At 41.5% G+C, this 20,299-nt stretch overlaps 1 protein-coding gene across 1 annotated transcript; it reads right to left on the bottom strand.

Annotated features, from left to right (window-relative positions):
- Positions 1-347: 347 nt before the first annotated feature.
- LOC307034711 (5-aminolevulinate synthase, non-specific, mitochondrial-like) lies at positions 348-14,233 on the bottom strand. Its single transcript, XM_079673590.1, has 24 exons — positions 14,067-14,233; positions 13,097-13,210; positions 12,282-12,370; positions 11,882-11,948; positions 11,670-11,778; positions 10,743-10,829; positions 10,468-10,504; positions 10,216-10,325; positions 10,016-10,115; positions 9,556-9,593; positions 9,129-9,205; positions 8,630-8,741; positions 7,270-7,386; positions 3,804-4,048; positions 3,380-3,582; positions 3,084-3,260; positions 2,799-2,930; positions 2,489-2,708; positions 2,152-2,336; positions 1,858-2,037; positions 1,572-1,736; positions 1,208-1,476; positions 970-1,132; positions 348-652 (listed from the first exon to the last, which is right to left on the bottom strand). The coding sequence occupies exons 1-24, from the start codon at positions 14,177-14,179 to the stop codon at positions 492-494; spliced, it is 3,270 nt and encodes a 1,089-aa protein (XP_079529716.1). The 5' UTR covers positions 14,180-14,233; the 3' UTR covers positions 348-491.
- Between the last annotated feature and the right edge of the window lie 6,066 nt (positions 14,234-20,299).

Genomic DNA, 20,299 nt, shown 5'->3' with positions numbered 1-20,299 from the left:
TATGCCTGTCTTCCCCAGTGTTCTCTCTGTTTGTTGTCTATGTTCCTGCCAGTGTCCCAGAGTTCCTGCCTGTGTTCCCGCTCTTGTCCCACATGTCCTCCGGTCTGTACTTGTTTAAGTTTTCTTTGTTTTTGTTGTTTTGTTTGACCTAGTTCTGGTCCCCGTTATTTTTGTATCAGCTTTATTTAATAAAGCTCACTTTTTGTCTACACTTTTAAACATGCCTCCTGTGTTTTAATGCGTGTTGGTCCAACTTGCGCTAAACCTGTAACAACATGATGTCAAATTTACATGCAACCATATTTAAAAGTATGTTTTTAGTCATAAACAATACATTTAAGAGTTTGCACACATACGTACACTTAACCCACACATTTATTATGAAGGTGACACAGAACATTCTTATATAGTAATATGTTTTATATAAATAGAATAAATATCTTGAATTCAGGAAGGTGGTGCTTGTTGGGATCAAGTGTTTATATGTGATTTCAGGCTACTGCTGATATCATGTGACTGAGGCCTGTGAAGTAAGACTTCTCCCTCTCACTCATGAGCTCAAAGTGAAGAGGCTGCTGGCAGAAGTCACACTCTGCTGAGGAGTGCGGCCTCAGCTCCATCCCCACCTCCTTCCACGTCTTCACCAGCCGGTCTGTGGAGACACAACAGAGAACAAAAAGCTGAGTATACAACAATCTTTGCCAAACATTGTCAACATAAGATATACCTAACACATAACAGTTAAGTTTCAAATCGGGGTTTTAATTGTTTTCTAAAGTAGCTATTGGACTTTGGAATTGCAATATTCACTCAAATATATATATTTTTAATAATGCATCTTTTTTTATATGACTAAAGAATTGTACTTTCACCCAAAATGTAATATACTCAGGAGTGCAAAGCCCAACACAAAATACTTCAGATATTTTAAGATAATAGGATATGCGTCATCATTTAAAGTGGGCATACCAACAAAGAAGAACATCATCTGGGGAGTGTGGTATGGTGTGGGTGCGATGCGCAGCAGCTCGTCTCCTTTGGCCACAGTGGGGTAGTTGATTGCCTGGACGTAGATGTTGTAACGTAACATCATGATGTCACAGATCTCAGTGTTCTTCTCTGCATTTGCCACCTGCCAAACATTATAGTTCAGCATCACATTTCTGCATCAGCACCAGTTTATCGGATCAATTATTAGTTTCCTTACCCGAACAGGAATAATGTGGCTCGGGCATTGGACCACTGGGAGGCCCGAGTCCATCAGCATCTGTCGGAGCAGCTTGACGCCCCTCTGATGTTTCCTCCTGAGCACCTGACCTTCCTCACTTTTCAGGACCTTGATGGACTCCTTTGCCCCCGCCAGCACCATGGGGGGCAGGGAGGTGGTGAAGATGAAGCCTGCCGCGTAGGAGCGCACCGTGTCCACCAGGGCGCTGGTGCTGGCGATGTAGCCGCCCACGCAGCCAAATGCCTTTCCTGGAAACAAAACCCAAAACAAGTCAGAGAGGCACATATGGAACTGGTCAGAGTGTTAGGATATGTTTCACCCCATTAGTGAGGGTTCAACTTACCAAGGGTACCAGAGATGATGTCCATCTTGTGCATGGCTCTGTCTCTGTCCCCGATCCCTCCTCCTCTGGGTCCATACAGGCCCACAGCATGGACTTCATCCACAAAAGTTATGGCACCAAACTTGTGGGCAATGTCACACATCTCCTCAAGAGGGCACACAGCCCCTGTAGAAAGAACAATTCTGCTTATTCCTATTCTTAATTTTAAGTCACATTATTTTGGGTTTGTATATTAAAGTAAGAAGTTACAATTTCCTGGCACTGACATGAAGGGATTGTCACTTACCATCCATTGAATGCACCGTCTCAAAGGCAACAATTTTAGGAGTGGAGGGGTCCGACTTCTCAAGCAGCTCTTGCAGGTGGCTGACGTCATTGTGACGGAAAATGAACTTCTTCACTCCGCTGTTTCTTATACCCTGGATCATTGAGGCATGGTTGCCAGCGTCAGAGTAAATTTCACAACCTGAAGGAGTAAACGCATTTAAAATAAGTTACATTTACTACTATGGATTTCAGTAAATCAGCAAAAACATGGAACTTAAGGTCACATGTTGTAATATTTACCTATTTAATTTACCTGGAAGCATTTTTGCCAGAGTAAACAACGTGGAGTCATTGGCTACAAAGCAGGAAGTGAACAGCAGTGCGGCATCCTTCTTGTGCAGGTCAGCTAGCTCCTGTTCCAGTTCCACGTGAAATTTGCTCGTCCCTGAAATATTTCGTGTGCCTCCAGCACCGGCTCCGTGCTTTCTTACAGTGTCCCTTTAAGAAAAAAAAGAGTTGGTTTATTATCTTAAAACCTTTTTTAGTCTTGTTTTTTTTTTTTGTCAGTCTGATCCAAAATAATCAGCATCTTCATATGACTTCTGATCAATCGGGATTACGGGGGATCCCTAATCAGTGCGCCAACTCACATAATTGTCTGGGTGACTTTGGGGTGACGACTCATGCCAAGGTAGTCGTTGCTGCACCACACTGACACCTCTCTGCGGGCATACACTGACTCTGAGAAGTCGTCTGCCATGGGGAATGAGGAGGCCAGCCTGTTCACGGTCTTAAAAACCCTGTACGTGTGATCCTTCTTCTGGGTTTCAATCTTCTTTTCAAAATACTTGTCATACTGGAAGGTGATGGCTAATGGACGATACATGGAAAAAGGATTTTAGATGCTTCAACAAAAATATATTAAAGTAATTTTGCTCATTTTGAAAATGTCTTTCTTACCCTCGGGCAGATTGTCCTTGAGCAGGTGAGACACTTTGGAAGATATCGGTTTAAAAAACGTTTTTGGTGTCTTTGTGTTGTTTATGTCTGCCTCGATAAGTTCCACAACTGATAAATCCACATCTTTTTTCCCTGTTTAAGAAAGATGTTATCTTAATAAATGCATGACATCAACTTGCTATGAACATGTCACCAGAGTGTCAAGGCTACAAACCATGACCTTTTTACAAATGACAAGACACTGTATGTGTATTCAACTAAAGGTGTGGCTGTGTGTTTGCTTACCTGTGCGAACAGAATGCATTTCCTCGACGTCCTCTTGCAGCTCCATGCGGGCCTCTCTTACTACCCTGTTGTTTTTCTGCCCCATTTCTGCAGCCAGGAAGGGGCATTTGGAGCCTGCAGTTTGACCAGCAGGTGGCGTAAAGTGACCTGGGGGCATCTTAACTTCCTGCTTCTGATCTAGGGACAGCAACACAGTTCATAATCATAAGCTGTCTACAGAATAACTATTGTTAGCATTCAAATATTTTGAATTGTGAAAGAGGTAATCATACATAATAGGATGCATTACAACTGACCTTCATTTGTTGGTGTGCCTTTGGACGAAGAAGCTGAAGAGGACACTGCTCGGGCCAGAGGTCTGGAGGCCAGGTCCATCATCACGGGGCATCTTTGGGCATATTTCCCCAGCGACAACTTCCCAGCCAGATGCAGAACACCGGGAACTACAGTGAGGAAAGGGCACCGGCGGATTGCTGCCTCCATGTGAGATACCCTTGAACTAAAGTAAAAGGAGAAAAGACAACCCATTACATACACAACACAAAGATCAGACATTAAAATGCAAACTTAAATAAAAGGTGGATACCATAGGCAGCGTAACGAAGAAATAATCCAATTCATCGAAGTAAAATTTTAACGGGTAACATTTGAGATTGTTTTACAAAAATGATCCCCTAAAAATCTTGCTCTCCGTTGTCTCCTTTAGTGCCACTCTTTTACCTGAACACATCCCAGTCCACCTTGATGTAACACAAAAACCTCTTGCAAAACATGACGAAAAACTCCACACTGACCAGCGAGACCCAAGAGAAAATTATGTTTAAAACTAGAGAGAACACTTTCATTCCTGCTTCCCTGTAGTCAGCTGTCCTTGACAAGTCTGAGAGGGAAGGCCTCTCAAGGACCTGTCTTGAAAAGAAGGAGGAAAAAGAGCCATCTGGCTGCTGAGATAGAACATATGAAGGCTATAGGCCAGGGGCGGGGAACCTTTTTCCTCTCAAGGGCCATTTCAATTTTTTCAAAATCCTCCGAGGGCCGTACAAATTATTGACCTCTGCTTAAAAATACTAAAATCACAGCCCATTCATTTGGCCTTTCTTTAATTCTTTAATAATTTCATGGACACAAGATGTGTACAAATGTATTTAGTTTCCTATCCATGTGGACATGATTTAAGTGGTGGGGGACCTAACCTAACCTAACCTAACCTTTAAACATTTTTTTTTTAAATGTTGAAGTTAAAAGCATCAATCTGGTGCACTTTGAGAGCAACCTTAGGAGATCTATGGATACAGATCTCAACACCTATATGAAACAGAACGGTAAGCAGATTTATCTTTCTTTATGGATATTTTACTCCCCTTTCAAACTGTATTCTTGTTTATTAATTAGAACTTTTACTGTCAAAGTATGTTATACCTGTTTACATTATTCTCTTATTTTTTCATAACTATAATGATCATAAAGATGTGCCTTTACCTCACTGGTTGGAGAAAAAGCTTCTTATATTCGTTAGCATAGCTAGCTAACCATATGCTAATAACAACAAAGTTATTGACTGTATGATCAGTATGACAGATGAACAGATCGCCACTGGGCTTACAACTAAGACACAGCCACGCAAAAACTTCGGCATGTGTACGGCCCCTTATGGGTACTGCAATTTTAGCGGCGTTCTGGTGCTCTCCATCAGACCTACACCCTTGTCAGACGAGACATATACCCATATAGCACGTGATGACACGAAAAGGCTCGTGTTGTCTTCAAGGACCCTGACCTTGGCCAGGAAAAACAGGCACTCGCTTGCTTAATTTTTTTGCGGTCTAGATTTCAATTTTTTTTTTCTTTTTTGCGTGTGTTTATAAATTACCTCGCCGTATACGGCCCGGAGGTTCCCCACCCCTGCTATAAGCTATATGAACTGTAAAAGACTAACCATCCATCACATATATTACTGGGTCTCATAAGATCCACCAAGTGGAATGTTATGTTATGTAAAGTCCATACTGTAGTCTCTCCTTTGCATTGTCAATGTTACCGATTCATAACTGCTTTATTTATTTAAAATGACCACTGTTGTACAACGGATTAACTACACTTACACAACTTTCTTCCTCATCATGTTTTACATTTAACCAATCGATAACCATTTTCACAGAATCGCAACTTAAAAACCCCCCAATAATTAAACAGTATTGACCGAGATCTAAATCAGCAAAAGTGGTAAATACTATATATTCCACAGCATCCAGTTGCTTCTTATTTAATTACTAACAACAGATTTGAGAAAAGAGTGTTGCTTACAAAAAAATATCATAAAATATTCACACTGGAACTGAACAGGTATGTTTTGAAAATCAGTTTTGATCAATAAAAGCCAATTAAGTCAAGGCTTTAGTGATGGAAGACAAAAACCGTTACTATCTTATTTTGAAGGAGCTAGAAATGAGACAGGAGCACATGTGATGGCCATCCCGGCTATAAACCCTCATGCAGTTCTTACAGTAACCCACCTGGTTTGTGGTTTAAATACTGGGCAGTCTTATGCTCCTCGCCAGCTTTCCAGTCGAATCTTTTTGGGAAGAAACTACAGCTGGAGAAATGACATTTCGGTCACCGCAATGACGTAGCGGTAGTATGTTGCACAATAAAGGAGCCCCGCCCCCCAGCAGTCACATAATCCTGCCAAAGATCGTCTATTGAAAACAGGAAGCCTCGTCTGTTCCTCTGAACACAAACTAGTTATACACAGTTTATACATATACTTTAAATGTAAAATAACACTTATTTGTATTGGAATTCAATAATGTGTTAAAATTACTAGATTGTTAACCAATTATAAATAAGATCTTAGTGGTATGAAGCATGTAAGTCAATGAGTAATTTTACCCGAGTATTTATTTTGGTGGAATAAGTAATCAGTGTTCATCCTTGACTTTACAATGAGTACAGTCCTAATTTAAAGTACAAATACATAGATATAATCAGGAATATGTTATTCAAAGTAAAAGTATTTAGTACATTGTCTCTTAATATTGTTATATTAAGAAATAGCATGATGTTGTCCTGTCTATTTTGTTCTGAACAAACTAATAAGATCATTTTGTTTTTGTTAACTTGTAATGATGTAAATAAGTAGGGAGTTTATACTTTTCGATAAATATGTATTTTGACTACCACTCCCACCACTAGCACATGAAATTAAAAACAACTAAATATATGTTTTTAAGGGGGATCTCATCTCTCATTTCATTAGAGATGTAACATTTATTCAGCGCCCAATTTAATATTATCATACTTTTTTTCCCTTCTGAATTACCGTCGTACTGTAAAATGTAAGGTTAAAGTAAGCACACATTGATAAAGTAAAAATGACCCTCGGCTCTTAACATGAGCCTTGAAGCCGTCTGTCGAGCCTAACAGACTTGTTTACCTGTATCATGAGCATTTTTAATGGGGACTTTACTTACATGATCAACCTTACAATGTTACCCAATTCTCCTATCTAAGAACCCTGTCTCCATCTACTGGAGAACAGATGTTATGAAAGAAGCAGCAGTGCGAGCTGTTACATGTTGTGCATTAATGAATGGGCTGTCTCAGTAATACCAATTCCAAAACAATAAATAACTAATCTACTCAATTATGTGCACCAGCGTTCAGTGGTTGTAAATCCAGCGAGACAATGCTGAAACAGTTTTAGAGTAATTAACTCCATAAATGAAACTGATAGACATAGCATGTTTTGGGACTTTGCCGCAGCACCTCCAAACATCTTGGAAGTATAAACAAGACCAACAACATGCTTTGACTCGTCAATAGGAATTAGTTTTAATTATAGGATTAGACATTTATGAACTGCAATTACAAAACACACACACACACACACACACACACACACACACACACACACACACACACACACACACACACACACACACACACACACACACACACACACACACACACACACACACACACACACACACACACACACACACACACACACACACACACACACACACACACACACACACAGGCATTAATACATATACAAACCAAACAAACTCATGTTTCAATCTGTCTGGCGACCAGGCAGGACGGATACATTTAATATCTTTCTTTAATTGTGCAACCAGCTCTAGCACTTCCCTTGTTATTCCGCTAGGTGGCAGCATTGTGTTCAAACCCAGCCTCCATAACGCAGCTTATTGGGCAGGTAAATGTTGGTGAGGAAATCTGGAGCAATGGCTGCTAGTGACTGTATTTCAGCTTTGACCTTACTCCGCTGCATGATTTCCATCTGCAACATGAGCAAACACAGATTTAAGGAGCATGCAGGAGGAAGTCGCAAACAGGCATACATCTTCAGGTGTTTATCTCAAAGAACAGAGTGGCTCTTAAGTATTCTCAGCATCAGTGAGCGGAGAGTCCCCTCACATGCATTCCTATAGCGTGTGTCAGATGAGCAAATATGTTAAAATTGTGTAAACTTTGAGGAATAAAAAAACAAAACAGGTTAATTTACCTAAGAAGGTTCATAGGCGCGGGGAGTGTATTTGATTAGCCGTGTGTGTGATATGGACAAAATTCCCTCTCACAGCTTTGTCTTTTACTGATAAGGCTTATTGACCTCTGATAATGATCTGTTAGCTAACATCAAGCCAATCAATTTAATGTCTTTAGTGTTTTGGTAGAACAAATACTCATGAATGGAAACAAATCAAATTAGGTTTTCTAATGTTTGGATAGAATAAGGTTTATTAAACAGACATGGGAACTACTAAAATGATATCAAACACAAAAAGCTATGGAGATGAAATGATGAATAATAATGAATCATTTCAGCCCCACGACCACTTCACTTGAAGTAATAGTTTCAGTTACTTCCATTCATTGCTCTTTATCTAGCTATGCATGTTCCCCCCTCAGCTCTCCCCTAGAGCACTTTCTGCAGTGTTTCCCATACATTGATTTATTTGTGGCGGGCCGCCACAATTAAATATCGTACACCACAAATGGATCTCATAAAAAAATTATAATTATTAATAATTTCTTCTTTTTTTTTTCTTTTCTTATTTGGTAGTCTAATGGATAGTGAGGTGGGCTGATGATCAGAAGGTTGCGAGTTCAAATCCTGCCTGGAACACCACTACTAGTGTGCCCTTGAGTAAGGCACTTAGCCCTTAGTTACTCCAGGGAGAATGTCCCTGTAATTGGTCATTGTAAGTCACTTTGGAATAAGGCGTCTGCTAAATGCCTGAATTGTAATTTGTAAATGATATTTTTGGGAGAATAAACCCCAAAGATCCTCAACTCCACTGTGTTTCACTCATTAACAAAGCAACACAGAGCAACAAGATCGTTGTCTACAGTAGCCATGAACTCGCATGTATTATCTTATTTGAGGGGGGGGTGGATATGCATGGACCACCCGAATAGGTAAAGGGGCCTTTGGCTTTTCTTGCCGGGGGGGGGGGGGGGGGTGCGGTGCGTTGCCCCCACAAATAGAATCAAATTATGTGGGAAACACTGTTCTGTCTCACCTCTTTCAGCCACTCTGGTTGGCTGGCTGAGTACGGCCTTTGGAGGAGGCTAATGAGTTTACTTTCATCTCTCTTGGTGAGGGGGATCAAAGCGTCCTCTGGAACCCGCAACCTAAAGGATGAAATGTTGATTTAACAAAAACAGAACCAAATTGATTTTCTAAAAATGACAGCAGCCAGTTCTGTTGAATGTCGTCCCCGCAGTGCGTCTCCTCCCATTCTCAACAGACTCCCATTGAGGAGTATTATGTGTATGTTTAGGGAGAAACATAGGAGGAGAGAAGTCTACAGACTACAATTAAATGTATGTCTAAAAGCCATTTTGGCCTTAACTTGTTCAAGGGGACGTATACTTAAAACTCTATCTGCTCCAAGATGCAGTGGCTTGAAGTGGAAAAAAAGTGAGGGCGACAGCAACAGAAACCAAAACAAATATAGAATAAAATCCCAATTAGAGGTAGGAGGAGGAAGTAGGAAGTAGCAAATGTTGAGTCCAAACCTCTGGAGGTCAGAGGGGAGGAGGCCTAGCCACATAACGCTGGGGACGGTCAGGCTGTGGGCCTCAAACGACATGGACTGTGGAAAAACCAACGCACATCAAAACACACATAAACAGAGGCGCAGAATGCTTATACACATAATATATCTCAAATAAACACACTAATCAGCAAGATACAGTATGATGTGGTTATGTCCAACACGTGTTCACCATGAAGTTAATGAACACGACGATGATTACACAAACATCCCAGAGGCCAACAAAGACTTTGCCACACAATAACTCAACATTTTCACCCCATACACTGTCAGTTGAAATATACGAGACGGATGATTTGTTTTTGTTTTTTAACAGATAATTACATATTGCTAACAAAGACACTGTGGATAGTGTACAGTACAGGGATAAGTGGCATAGCAGGACTCACCAATGATCCGTACTTGTAGATGCACATGATCTCAATTCCTGGGAAAAATCAGAGGGAGAGACACAGACACGTTGCAATCACCGACACACCAGAGCAATTATCCTCCACGGTGTGTAACGGAGCTTAGAACAAAGTAAAGCATTACATATGTGTCTCGCCATGCGATGGGAAAAGGTTTTAGAGGTACTGATGGTAACTGAGCCATTCCCGGCAGGATCAGATCCCGCCAGCGGAAATAACAGTCAGACTAGAAACCATGACGCAGCGCACAGGTGCTAACATCTGCTGGATTAGTGGCACAAGCAACCCAACTGTGTGTGTGTGTGTGTGTGTGTGTGTGTGTGTGTGTGTGTGTGTGTGTGTGTGTGTGTGTGTGTGTGGAGATGAAAAGACAGGCAAGTGTTTGTAACTATGTGCAGTATGTGTGAGAGCTTTGCAATTTAGACAGATGTTAGCTTACCATGCGGGTCAGCATCCACCAGAGCGAAGATGGGGATGTGCAGCGTGTCCCAAAGCTTCCTCACCATCAACCTGCTGTTCACATCTGGCACGCCTTTACCCTGCTCCACACAAACACATCGGTTATGCAGACACTTATACTGGCTGTTGGAGAAATTCCTAAAAATGTAATGAAAGAGAATATATCAAAAGTGAGCCCACTGTAATCATGATGCAAGGAGACAGCTTTGTGCAGAAGTTGTCATCCAGCAGTCTCTGAAACGTTGCATCCTTCTCTACTATCATGACAAACTTTGCAGAGGAGACCATATCTGTATGTGGTTGAGGAAAAGAAAGACCCTGCATCGATTTCCTTACAATATATGACATTCTCAGAGGTACCGGAGACTAGTGACATAAAGGGGAAGTCATGTGAAAACAGTGTACAACTCTCAGACCAATCCCAAAGGATACTTCTAATCCCTGCAATGTTTGATGAAACTGCAGAAACCTAAAACAAAATACAGAAATACAAATCAGTTCAACTCAACTAAATGTAGTCCTTTCTGACACATGACTTGCAGTATTGTTTGTTTGGTGGGAAACAGATGGTAAAAACATGAGAATATACCATTTTAAACCCTTTTTACCATGAAGATACTTTATGTACCCTAAAGTATAGTGTATAATGTTTCCCTTCTGTTTTTCAGTTAGTGGGGCAGCTAGTTCGGGTTATTGAAGGAACTTACAACCGTGCTGGAGCGGCAGTCGATCCTTGTGCCGTCCGCCTCCATATAACACAGATCCCCAGAGATTAGTCCCTTGGATGTGGCCAACTGTTGACATAAAAGTAAGTTATTGAATGCTCATATTAACACATGCATTTGCACACATCTGAAAAGGTTTGAATTCAACTTTCATTCAAGTTCTGTTTGATCAGAGGAACCTTTTTACTCCACAGGTGAAAATATGAAGCAGAAAATAAACACTAAACTAACAGAGTTGATCTGTGGCACCTGAGGCCTGTGCTACGAAGCTGGTTCAACATAACCTGGATATGTTTGAGTTAGCCGGTTGGCCTAATCCAAAACATGGTTATCAAGTGGATCGCTCAAGCCAGCCGTGCCCTATCTAGTTACTTTGATCCGGTTACTTATGTTGTGGCAGATATGTAAGTAAGCTTTCTTAACGCTAATGTTATAATAGTCAGATTGCTCTGAAGATGGGAGGTGATATTCTATTCATGTTCACGTTCACAGTCAGTGATTTTTGCCGGCCGTCTTTCCTGCAACGGAGGTTTAAACTGTATTTCCTTTCTCCTGTAATATGACTTAATCGCTTTAAACACCGCACACTGAGCTCTGATTGGTCAGAAGGCAGTGCTTTCACTGAGTTGAGCTCTTAGCCTGCAACCTAACCTGCTCCGGGGCAGGTTGGCCGCACAGCATAAGTTACCATGGAGATCTAGCCCGCTAAAAAGAGAACCAGCGTCGTACAGTAGGACCGGAAAGCGCGAGTTTTCCCTGAAGTTAGCCGGCTAAGCGAAAATCCTGCTTCGTAGTACAGGCCTCTGGACTAATAATAACAAAGCATATCCAACATGTTCTGTAACACTCGGTGGGTATATTTGACCATGCAAACACACACAACACATTAACATGGACATACACACTTACCACGTGTAGAGATCTGCGAGGAACCTTTAGCATGCAGGAGATATCATCCACAATCATATCAACATTTCTCTGTGAACCAAACAGCTGTGTATCGTTGTAATAGATGTCTCTGTGGAATACAAAAATGTTCATCTTCAAACTGAGGAGTAACCCAGCAAAACAAAACCTCTTAGCAAGAAAAACCTGTGTGAGTGTGAACTGATGAGAAATACCTTTTGGTTGCATAGGAGTTGCTCTGCACAAGTTTGTAGATGACCATGAAAATCTTCATGATTTGTGCTTTAAACAGGAAAAATAAAACAAATCAGTTATGATGAATACTTGATCCAGTTATCACATCTTTCAAAAGTACTGGAGGAAAATGCTGTTCCTAATTAGGATACCCATGTGGTAAACTGATCCCTAAAAGCCTTTTTCAACATATACTGTCTCTTCCAATTTGTTACCCTAAACTAAGTCGGACTTTTACTGCCGTATGTGCAGTTCGTGCATGTGTTCACAATGAATAGAAATGAAAGCCACATGAAGTACAGTACAACTTTTTTTTGACTGAAAGGAATTTCGGTTGTCATGAGCAGAAAGATAACAGCAGAGGTGCGAGTATCTTCTTACCAAATTTATCCGCAGACACCGGACAGTCGCTCCTAACGGTGGTGACAGAACTTCCTAAATTCATTTGAAGCCCGATGGAACTGTCAAAACTTAAGTGGGAAGTAATGAAAGAAAAACAGATTGAAATTTAAGTGGAAGGGTTGTAAAGAAAAGAAGCCATCATTTACTTTTTAGCTTTGAAAATCAGCCCCCCACATGTAAGCCATCTGAAATTCCCCACAGCCTCAGGGCTACCTGAGTCCTGATTCCTGTGTGAAACCTTTGGTGCTCAGTCTGTGGGATTCTCACATTTGAAAGGGCTGAGCCACAGTGTGCTTCAAGCTGTGGCAAGGTTTGATCCAAACAAGACCAGACAGTCTTCTTTGTTGTGAGCGTAAAGTCTCTGCAGACTAGTCGCATTAAAGCGCTTTGTATATTTGAGTTTGTGTGGGTGTGTGTAAGACAGTGATTTAAAATACCTATCATTCTGTCATCTTCTATGCAGCAGGAAGTTATTTTAACTTCAATCTCTCTGAACCACAGTTGAAAGTTACTTTTTTCCTGCCACTTGGTTGCCCATTAAGATTCCTAACTTCACCCTTAATGCAAATAGAGAGAGCCGTGTTGGATTAAACACTAATGTGATCATCTTGTGTGGCCTGACCTACAAAACCTATGTAGGTAAATGTTTATGTATTTATTTACACAACACGACTGTTTGTGTTTATCTTTAAAAGGTCAGATGGATTAAACGGATCTCAACAAAGTCGGTGTTTCAAATGACTGCAGTGTTCAGGGTGGGCTCTTCATGCTCCAGCGTGTTTAAATAAAGTTACCTGATGTTGTCCCAGTTGGATCTGTCGGGCAGTGCCAGGACAGGGGCCTCATCTCTGGAAAGACTTGTCACTATTCCAAGGATAACGTTTTCAATGCGGTTCAATATTTCCCCGCTGGAAAAGAAGATACAGTGCTTTGAATATAGGCTGGCAAAAACCTAGCAAAGGGGATCTGAATTTTTTCAAATAATACTTCAGATCCACCAACAGTATCTATATATGTTGGAGAGTATTGAACATTAAGGAAGTGCCTGATAGGTCAAGGGTCTTACAATATTGCCCTGTACATTAATTTGTAATATTGTCAACAAGTCTTATATTTGAGATATAAACGTGATAAAGACTGCAGTATATTACAGTACTGTTGAAAACATTATATAGCCTACTTCTGTGAAGATTTTGAATTTTCCCCTGTGTAAGTCTTATCTTATAACAAAATATGTAATAAAAAGTGGATTGAAAACAACAAAAATTGCGTCTGAATTGTACTGGAGTATAAGAAAGTGGAAATACTCAGGCAAAATCCCTCAAAATGTATGTTAAATGTTACTTTAGTGTAATGTAGTTACTTTCCACTACTCCTTGCTGTGTAAGATACCTGTTATGTATGTTCCAAATAATGATTATTCGGGCGAATTAATTATGTCTTAAGACTGTCAAATCAACCAAATCTTACTCGACACATGTTTGTAAGACATAACTAGATAGCGAGGGACATTAATTAAATTAGCTAACCAGCTATCATCAATGTGGTGACGTAATTACAGTGCATAGTCAAATCTAACTTTAGCTAAATTGCACTTTGACAAACTATTCAATCATTTACCAAGGTACATTATAATTAAGAAATTAAAATACCAGATGCATTGACCGTTGCATTGCTGATGGAGAACCACTATGGCACCTGCTACACCACACTGGGAACCAGGATAGAAACTAGCTAAACCAATTTGATATAATGTTAACTTACGGGCTAATTTCTTTTTCGACACGCTGGCAGTCTGTTATGACTTCGACTTTCTTTAGCAGTTCAGCACGGAGCTTGTCAATTTCTGAAAATAACTCGGCACAACGGGATCCCATTTTGAATTATCACTGACATCCGACTGTAAATTAATTTAATAAAAGCCAGGACGTTCCCGCGTAAGGGTTTTGCGGACACCTCGCGCGATTTGGGAAGCTGGCTGATTGGCTGAATTTAAATCCGGAAGTATTCACCTTGAAAAATTGTTGGTTTTGAATATGGACCATGGATGTTTAAAGAGAACATGGACCCAAGAAACTAATTAACAATTAGGATAACTCCAGTTTCGCCATATTACATTTTGCACGGTAAGAAAATATATTCAAAGCATTATTTTCTAATGTACTTTATATTAACTGTTACTGAATGGGGTTCAATTGGGGAAATCGTTGAATTAGCCCGAAGTGTGTGCACCTCATAAGTTACATAAAGCAGTTAAAGTAGTTGTTTGTACATTTATCTTTTTTTTTTAAACATTCAAGTATTTCCAATCAGCCATGTGTCTTTAGTTTGGAGGGGCAACTCCATAATTAAGGATACATTAAATCATATTTACTCTTTTGTAATTTATTTTCTAATGCACTTGGTAGGTCAGTAGGGCTCTGACTGCACTTGTGTTGATCCCAAATAGTCTATAGACTGTGTATATATATATATATATACATATATATATATATATATACTATATATATATATATAAAGGTTGATGAAGCTCTGTGGCTCTGTGTAGCTGCAGGTACTTCCACCTGGTAAATAAGAGTACATGGTCATTATTTCCATCACACAACTACTGCTTAGCATGATTAGCATGATTAACTTGTGTTGCCACTTAGTTGTTGTTTTTGTTGTTGTTGTTCTAGTCTTTAATAAAATACCACTAACTCTGTCACAATTACTGATGTCCTTACAGGCCCATAGCCTGGAAAAGTCGGCAAGCAGCTACCAGTCTTCGTTTTCAAGCGAAAGGTCCTTGCACATTTCCAAGCTTTGTCCATTAATAACATCCAGGAATGTAGTGTGTGGGCCAGTTAGCACCCCATTGGTGTAAGGTACTGGGTACTAGGTACTAGGCCTGATGGTGTTAAGTGAAATCGCCATTAGCGCCCTCTGTAACACTCAGTAATGAGACCCTTTATGTGAGCGTGCTGCTACTTGTCCAACATTTTGTCTACTGTATGTGTTTCTGTTTGTGTGGGTGGTGGTTTCCAGTAGGGTGGGTCGGGGATAATTGACTGTGGTTAGAGTCCAAGAGAATCCTAATATATATTGTATCTGTCAGCCATGTGGAAGTGATTTCTAGATATCATTTTGATCCTGGTTGTGTGTAATGATAATGCTGGCCAACATGTGTTTTAGGGCTATACATGTTGCTTACTCTGTTTTAAGGCAGTTCAGCAGTTCATGAATCAGACACTTATTGAGTAAGTATGGCTCTTTTAAGCTCCAAACATTAAAATTGCATTACTGAATATTAAGCCTTGAGAAAATCCCACATATATATTTTTCCACGACCTTTCAAAATCTGTTTCATTGTCTTTGTTGCATCATTTTGCAGTCATGTCACGGTATTGTAAAAACAGAGAAATGTGCTTAGATTCTAAAACTATTAGGTCACACACAGTCGCCACCTTCAACAATTGCTGGCAGGCACGCTGTGTGTGTTTGCGGAGGCACTGCGGTCTTTCTCTCACAGTGTGAAGGCCTGATCAGAGTGTGTGGGAGCCGGGATCTAAAGAGAAGAGGTCTGTGCCCCTGACCTGACCCTGAATATTTCCTAATGTGCAGCTTTACCAAAGGTCCCCCTTTCCCCTGAGTGGCTTTGACAAGCTGCTTCCGTAGTAATGGCTCTTAATTTCAGAGTAATTGCTATCTCTAGGTGATGATGGACAACCCCTCACCCAAGCTGAAAAAATCTTAACATGTGGAAGACCACAGGTTGTAAGGGTCCTTTTTTCTTCTGTTCTAGAAAGGCTGAGACCCCTGCTGTTCTTTTGGCCCGGGAGAGATTTGTGTCGAGTGTGAGGCCCTAACCTGAGGAGACAGAGTGCAACGAGTCATGTGCATGTCTTGGGATGAGTGTTTGTACTGGGCAGGAGGGGGGACACATGGGGGAAGTAAGGGGCTGCAGGGTCAGAGGAAAGAAAGTGGGGGCACTCGCTGCAGGTGAGGGGGATTAGCTGCAGCTAGAGGCCCAAAGAAACTAAATACAGATCTGTCAACCTAATCCTCACAAATAGAAAACAGAGCTGCCCTCCCTTCACAATCCACATAGTTTAGCACATCCACCTCCTGCTCCTCTGCCCCCCCCCAACACTTTCTACCCCAGGCTCTGCTGCTCCTCTGTTTCTCATCAGCTTTTGGCCTGAACTAGTCTGGCTATGCCGCCTCCTCTCTAATGGCTCCTCAGAACAGCATCCCCTAAAGAGGAGCTGACTGAGCACCCAGGGTCCCCTCTGATTGACAGACTAACACAGCCTTACAGAGTGATGAGAGCAAGAGTCAAAGGGGCAAGGCCTCTCTCTGCAGAGACAACAATCTCAATAGGACCTCTGCCGTGAGCTGCATGGACCTGAGGAGACCTTTATCAGGCCCTCACACCTCAGTAATGGATGCTGATAAGTATGTGGCTAGCTAGGTGAAGACACCAGCTCAGCGTCAAGCCCGGACTCTGTGCCGATGACACAAGTGACAGAGTGCCTGAGTGATAACATCCTGCAATGGATAAGCTCTACTAAGCCAGGCATTTTGGAAAGCTTTGCTAAAACGGTATCTCAGGGACACCAGCTATAACTGATGGGTCTGGCTGGACTGCTGAGAGCTATGAATCAGACCCGAGCTCCTCTGGTGTTCCCCTGCACCATATCTGGCTGCAGACAGAAGCAGTAGTGACAGGATATGCCGGATACAGGTGAAAGTAGGTACTGAGTGACGATGGGAAGGAGGATTGAAATGTACAGGATTTTCAAATACAATCATCATGTGTTCCTCATAGAGTCTCTGAATGCTTTTTGGACATGTGATGCTGTAATGAAACTGAATCTTTCAAATAATGTGCAGATATTAAAAATGAGGTACGGATTTGCACCAGTTAACATTCTGTTAAATATTTGTAATGTGCTTATTATACAAAAGCTTAGCCAATATTATATTTCAAATAGTTTTTAACCTGCATGGAAATGAGTCTTTTAGCTTAATAAATAGTCTAAATGGCCAAACGTTTAGGTCCTAGACATGAAGTGGAGTTTCATTTGAATAATGCAAAACGTAATAGTTTTTATAAGAGGAATGCACTAGGATTCAATAATTCGATACTGAATCCAGAATGTTAAAAATTCCTTTTAACCCAAACCCTAAGTTGGTTTTACCAAGTGAACTATTTTGAAGCTGTTTCATATACCAACCCCCTCTTTTTTCTTCTGCCTGTCTCACAGCTGTGTCTCATATGTTCATGAGGCCCCTGGAAGTGTGAGACACCAGAAGGGAACATTTGCAATAGCTCAGCTCCACCTGGTTTGGCTGATTTAACAGGCCGATGGTTTGTGCAGTGCACGCAGTGGGGTTACGCCAAAAACCTAGACAAGGGCGTACAGGACAGGCAGACCGGGAAAGGAAAAAATGTGCCTCCACCCTCTCTAGTCCTTGCACCCCGACCCCACACTTGCCTTATTTGAGGGTCAGTTTACATTGAAAGAAGTTTTACTGTATCGTCTGCTCGGTCAGACCCCCCTCCACCAAACCTCATCCGCCTCCCCGCATGCACAGGTCTTCAAAGGACTGCTGCCTGCTGCTCTCTTGAGGCAACACATGAAATAAATATTAATCTGACCGCATGCTTTTGAGCTCCTAAAAAGAGATAAGCTGACATATGGGAAAGGCAACTCTTACCATAGATAAAAAGGAAGAGAAAGAGGGAGAAGTATAATGTGAGGAGGAAAAGTGTTTTCTTGTGTTCTTGTAGGGTTTTAAAGAGTTTCCATGTTTCACTGCATTACTGTGTGGTCTTCTTTGGAGCTTAGTATCATGCTCCAACCTGTTGGAGTGGGGAGGTGTGTATTTGTGCAGATGGTCTAAGATCATAGTAGGAAGAGTGTGTGCACTCAAAATGCCTTATGCCCAGAGACTGATTTTGAGCTAAATGCAATTTGAGATTGATAACTGCCTAAATGGAGAACAGGAACATGCAACTAACCATAAATATGAGAAATAAAGATATTTATGAGCTCACCTTTGTAAGCCCTAAAATAATAAGACTTCATAGTCATGGTTGTTCAACAGCTCACCACTGTTCTGCCCTCGAGTGATTCATACTGGCTCTCCTGGCAAAAATGCATCCACTTTTCTTCAATAGGCAGGTAGTATTGTGAAATATTGAACACTTGATCATTTTAAATGTAAGTTTGCTACTCTTGATGTCTTAATAGGGAGTTGGTTGTTAGCATCTCAGACAAAAGTGTGAAATACATTTAGAAAAATGTTTTTATGCTTTTGCCAGTTTTGTCTTAGTATGTGTCATTGACGGAGGTTCAAACACTATTTGTTCTGCTTTTCTGCTTTAGTTCTCCTTGTCAAAGGCCCCTCAGTGCAGCTCACCCAGCCTGGCCTCAGCCTGTGCCCACTGTTTACTGCGACTGTCATCGGGCCCATGGAGGCCCAAACAAAGGGGGGTCTGTTCCTATTATCCTACCCAGAATTGTCAGCCCCTCTCTGGGCACAGACTGAGCAAAGGGCTGGGGGTTGTTGGAGGAAAACCGGGGGGTTTGACCTCGCCAACCTTACAGCGAGGGTGAGAGGGCAAGAGAATAAGTGTAAGACAATGATAGAGGGGAAAGAAAGTGAGAGAGACAGGAAGATGTATAGTTATAACTGAAACCAAGACCCTTTCAAGTCCCCTGTTGGAAACTGCTGTAATGTAAACACCTGCGGCCATTAGCTGATTCTATCTGAGGCACCGGATAGAAATGTTTATATGTTACAGGCTACTACTGAAAGGCCATTTAAAAGCAAATAGTGGATTATATATACAGAATGAGTAGTGGCAGGCTGTGTATGCTTTCAGGCTTTAAGCCATGTTGAATTGTCATTGGAAAAAGATAAGTGAAATGCTTTTTGTAGACAAGAACGACCACATTAAATGGGCAGGAAGGTGAGCTAAGTGTAGAAGACCCCAAGACACGCTCTGCCTCCTTTCCTCCCTTCCTCTGTTTGCAATCATAGCTTAAGCCGTCTGGCAGCATCTCGTGCTGTGCCATTGAAGTCCAATTTTATTGCCATAAAAATCACCTGGCAAGCTATAGCCCTAAAACATCTTAACTGCAGAGCCTTTAAAACTCCACTCTGGGTAGTGAACAGGTTTTAGGAGGTCTGTCTAGATAAAGCATTGGTTCCTGGTGCATCTGAAATCCCCCGGCCTGTATCAGCAAGCGCACAAGAGGGTCAAGAGCGTTCCATTAAAGTTTGGTGTTTAAGAGGTGCTGGGGCCAGGGGGGGCCGATGGAGGGATGAAGCAGCTGCCACACATCTGCACCCCACCTTCGCAGTCTGCTTTGTGTCTGTGCACCGCTGCCTTTGTCACAAACTTCCTGCACCAGCAGTGGGGATAGAAAGCTTGGATATTTTCAAATATGTGGCATGAGATGTTGAGCTCTACTGCTTCTTTCTTTGATACAAAAAATACAAAGACCACTGACTTGTTTTAAGTCTCACAACCATAAGAACCTAGGTATTCGCTCGGGTGCACCTGTGGATCGCAGAGTAACTATTACAGCTGTGCAATTTCATGTTGCATCCTCTCCCAAAGTATTGTAGTCACCCACACAGGCAAATAATTACTCTTTGAAATGATGTCTGTTATTTTCCATAAGCACACTATCACGAAGGGGCCTATTGTAACCGGCTGGACAACTGTAATTATTGATTCAACAAGAGCATGGAGGTGCGCCAGGTACATGTGCTTCATCATACACTTAAGCATTATAACACGAATCCCGTTTTAATCCGTTTTGTATTTGCGCTTGTAGCCTAAAGCCTTCTCCAACTTGTTACAAAGGCCAAAATTCGTTCTATCCCCATTAGAAACCACAGTCCCCCCCCCCCTCTCCCCCTTTCTCTCCCTCTCTCTCTCCTGCTCCTCCCAGCACACAGCGCCTCCTCACAACTTGCTCGTGTCTCTCACGGTGAAA

The sequence above is a fragment of the Notothenia rossii genome, assembly GCF_949606895.1.
Source record: "Notothenia rossii genome assembly, chromosome: 4".
In the NCBI taxonomy this organism is placed as follows: Eukaryota; Metazoa; Chordata; class Actinopteri; order Perciformes; family Nototheniidae; genus Notothenia; species Notothenia rossii.
This window is presented reverse-complemented; position numbering and strand designations above follow the sequence as displayed.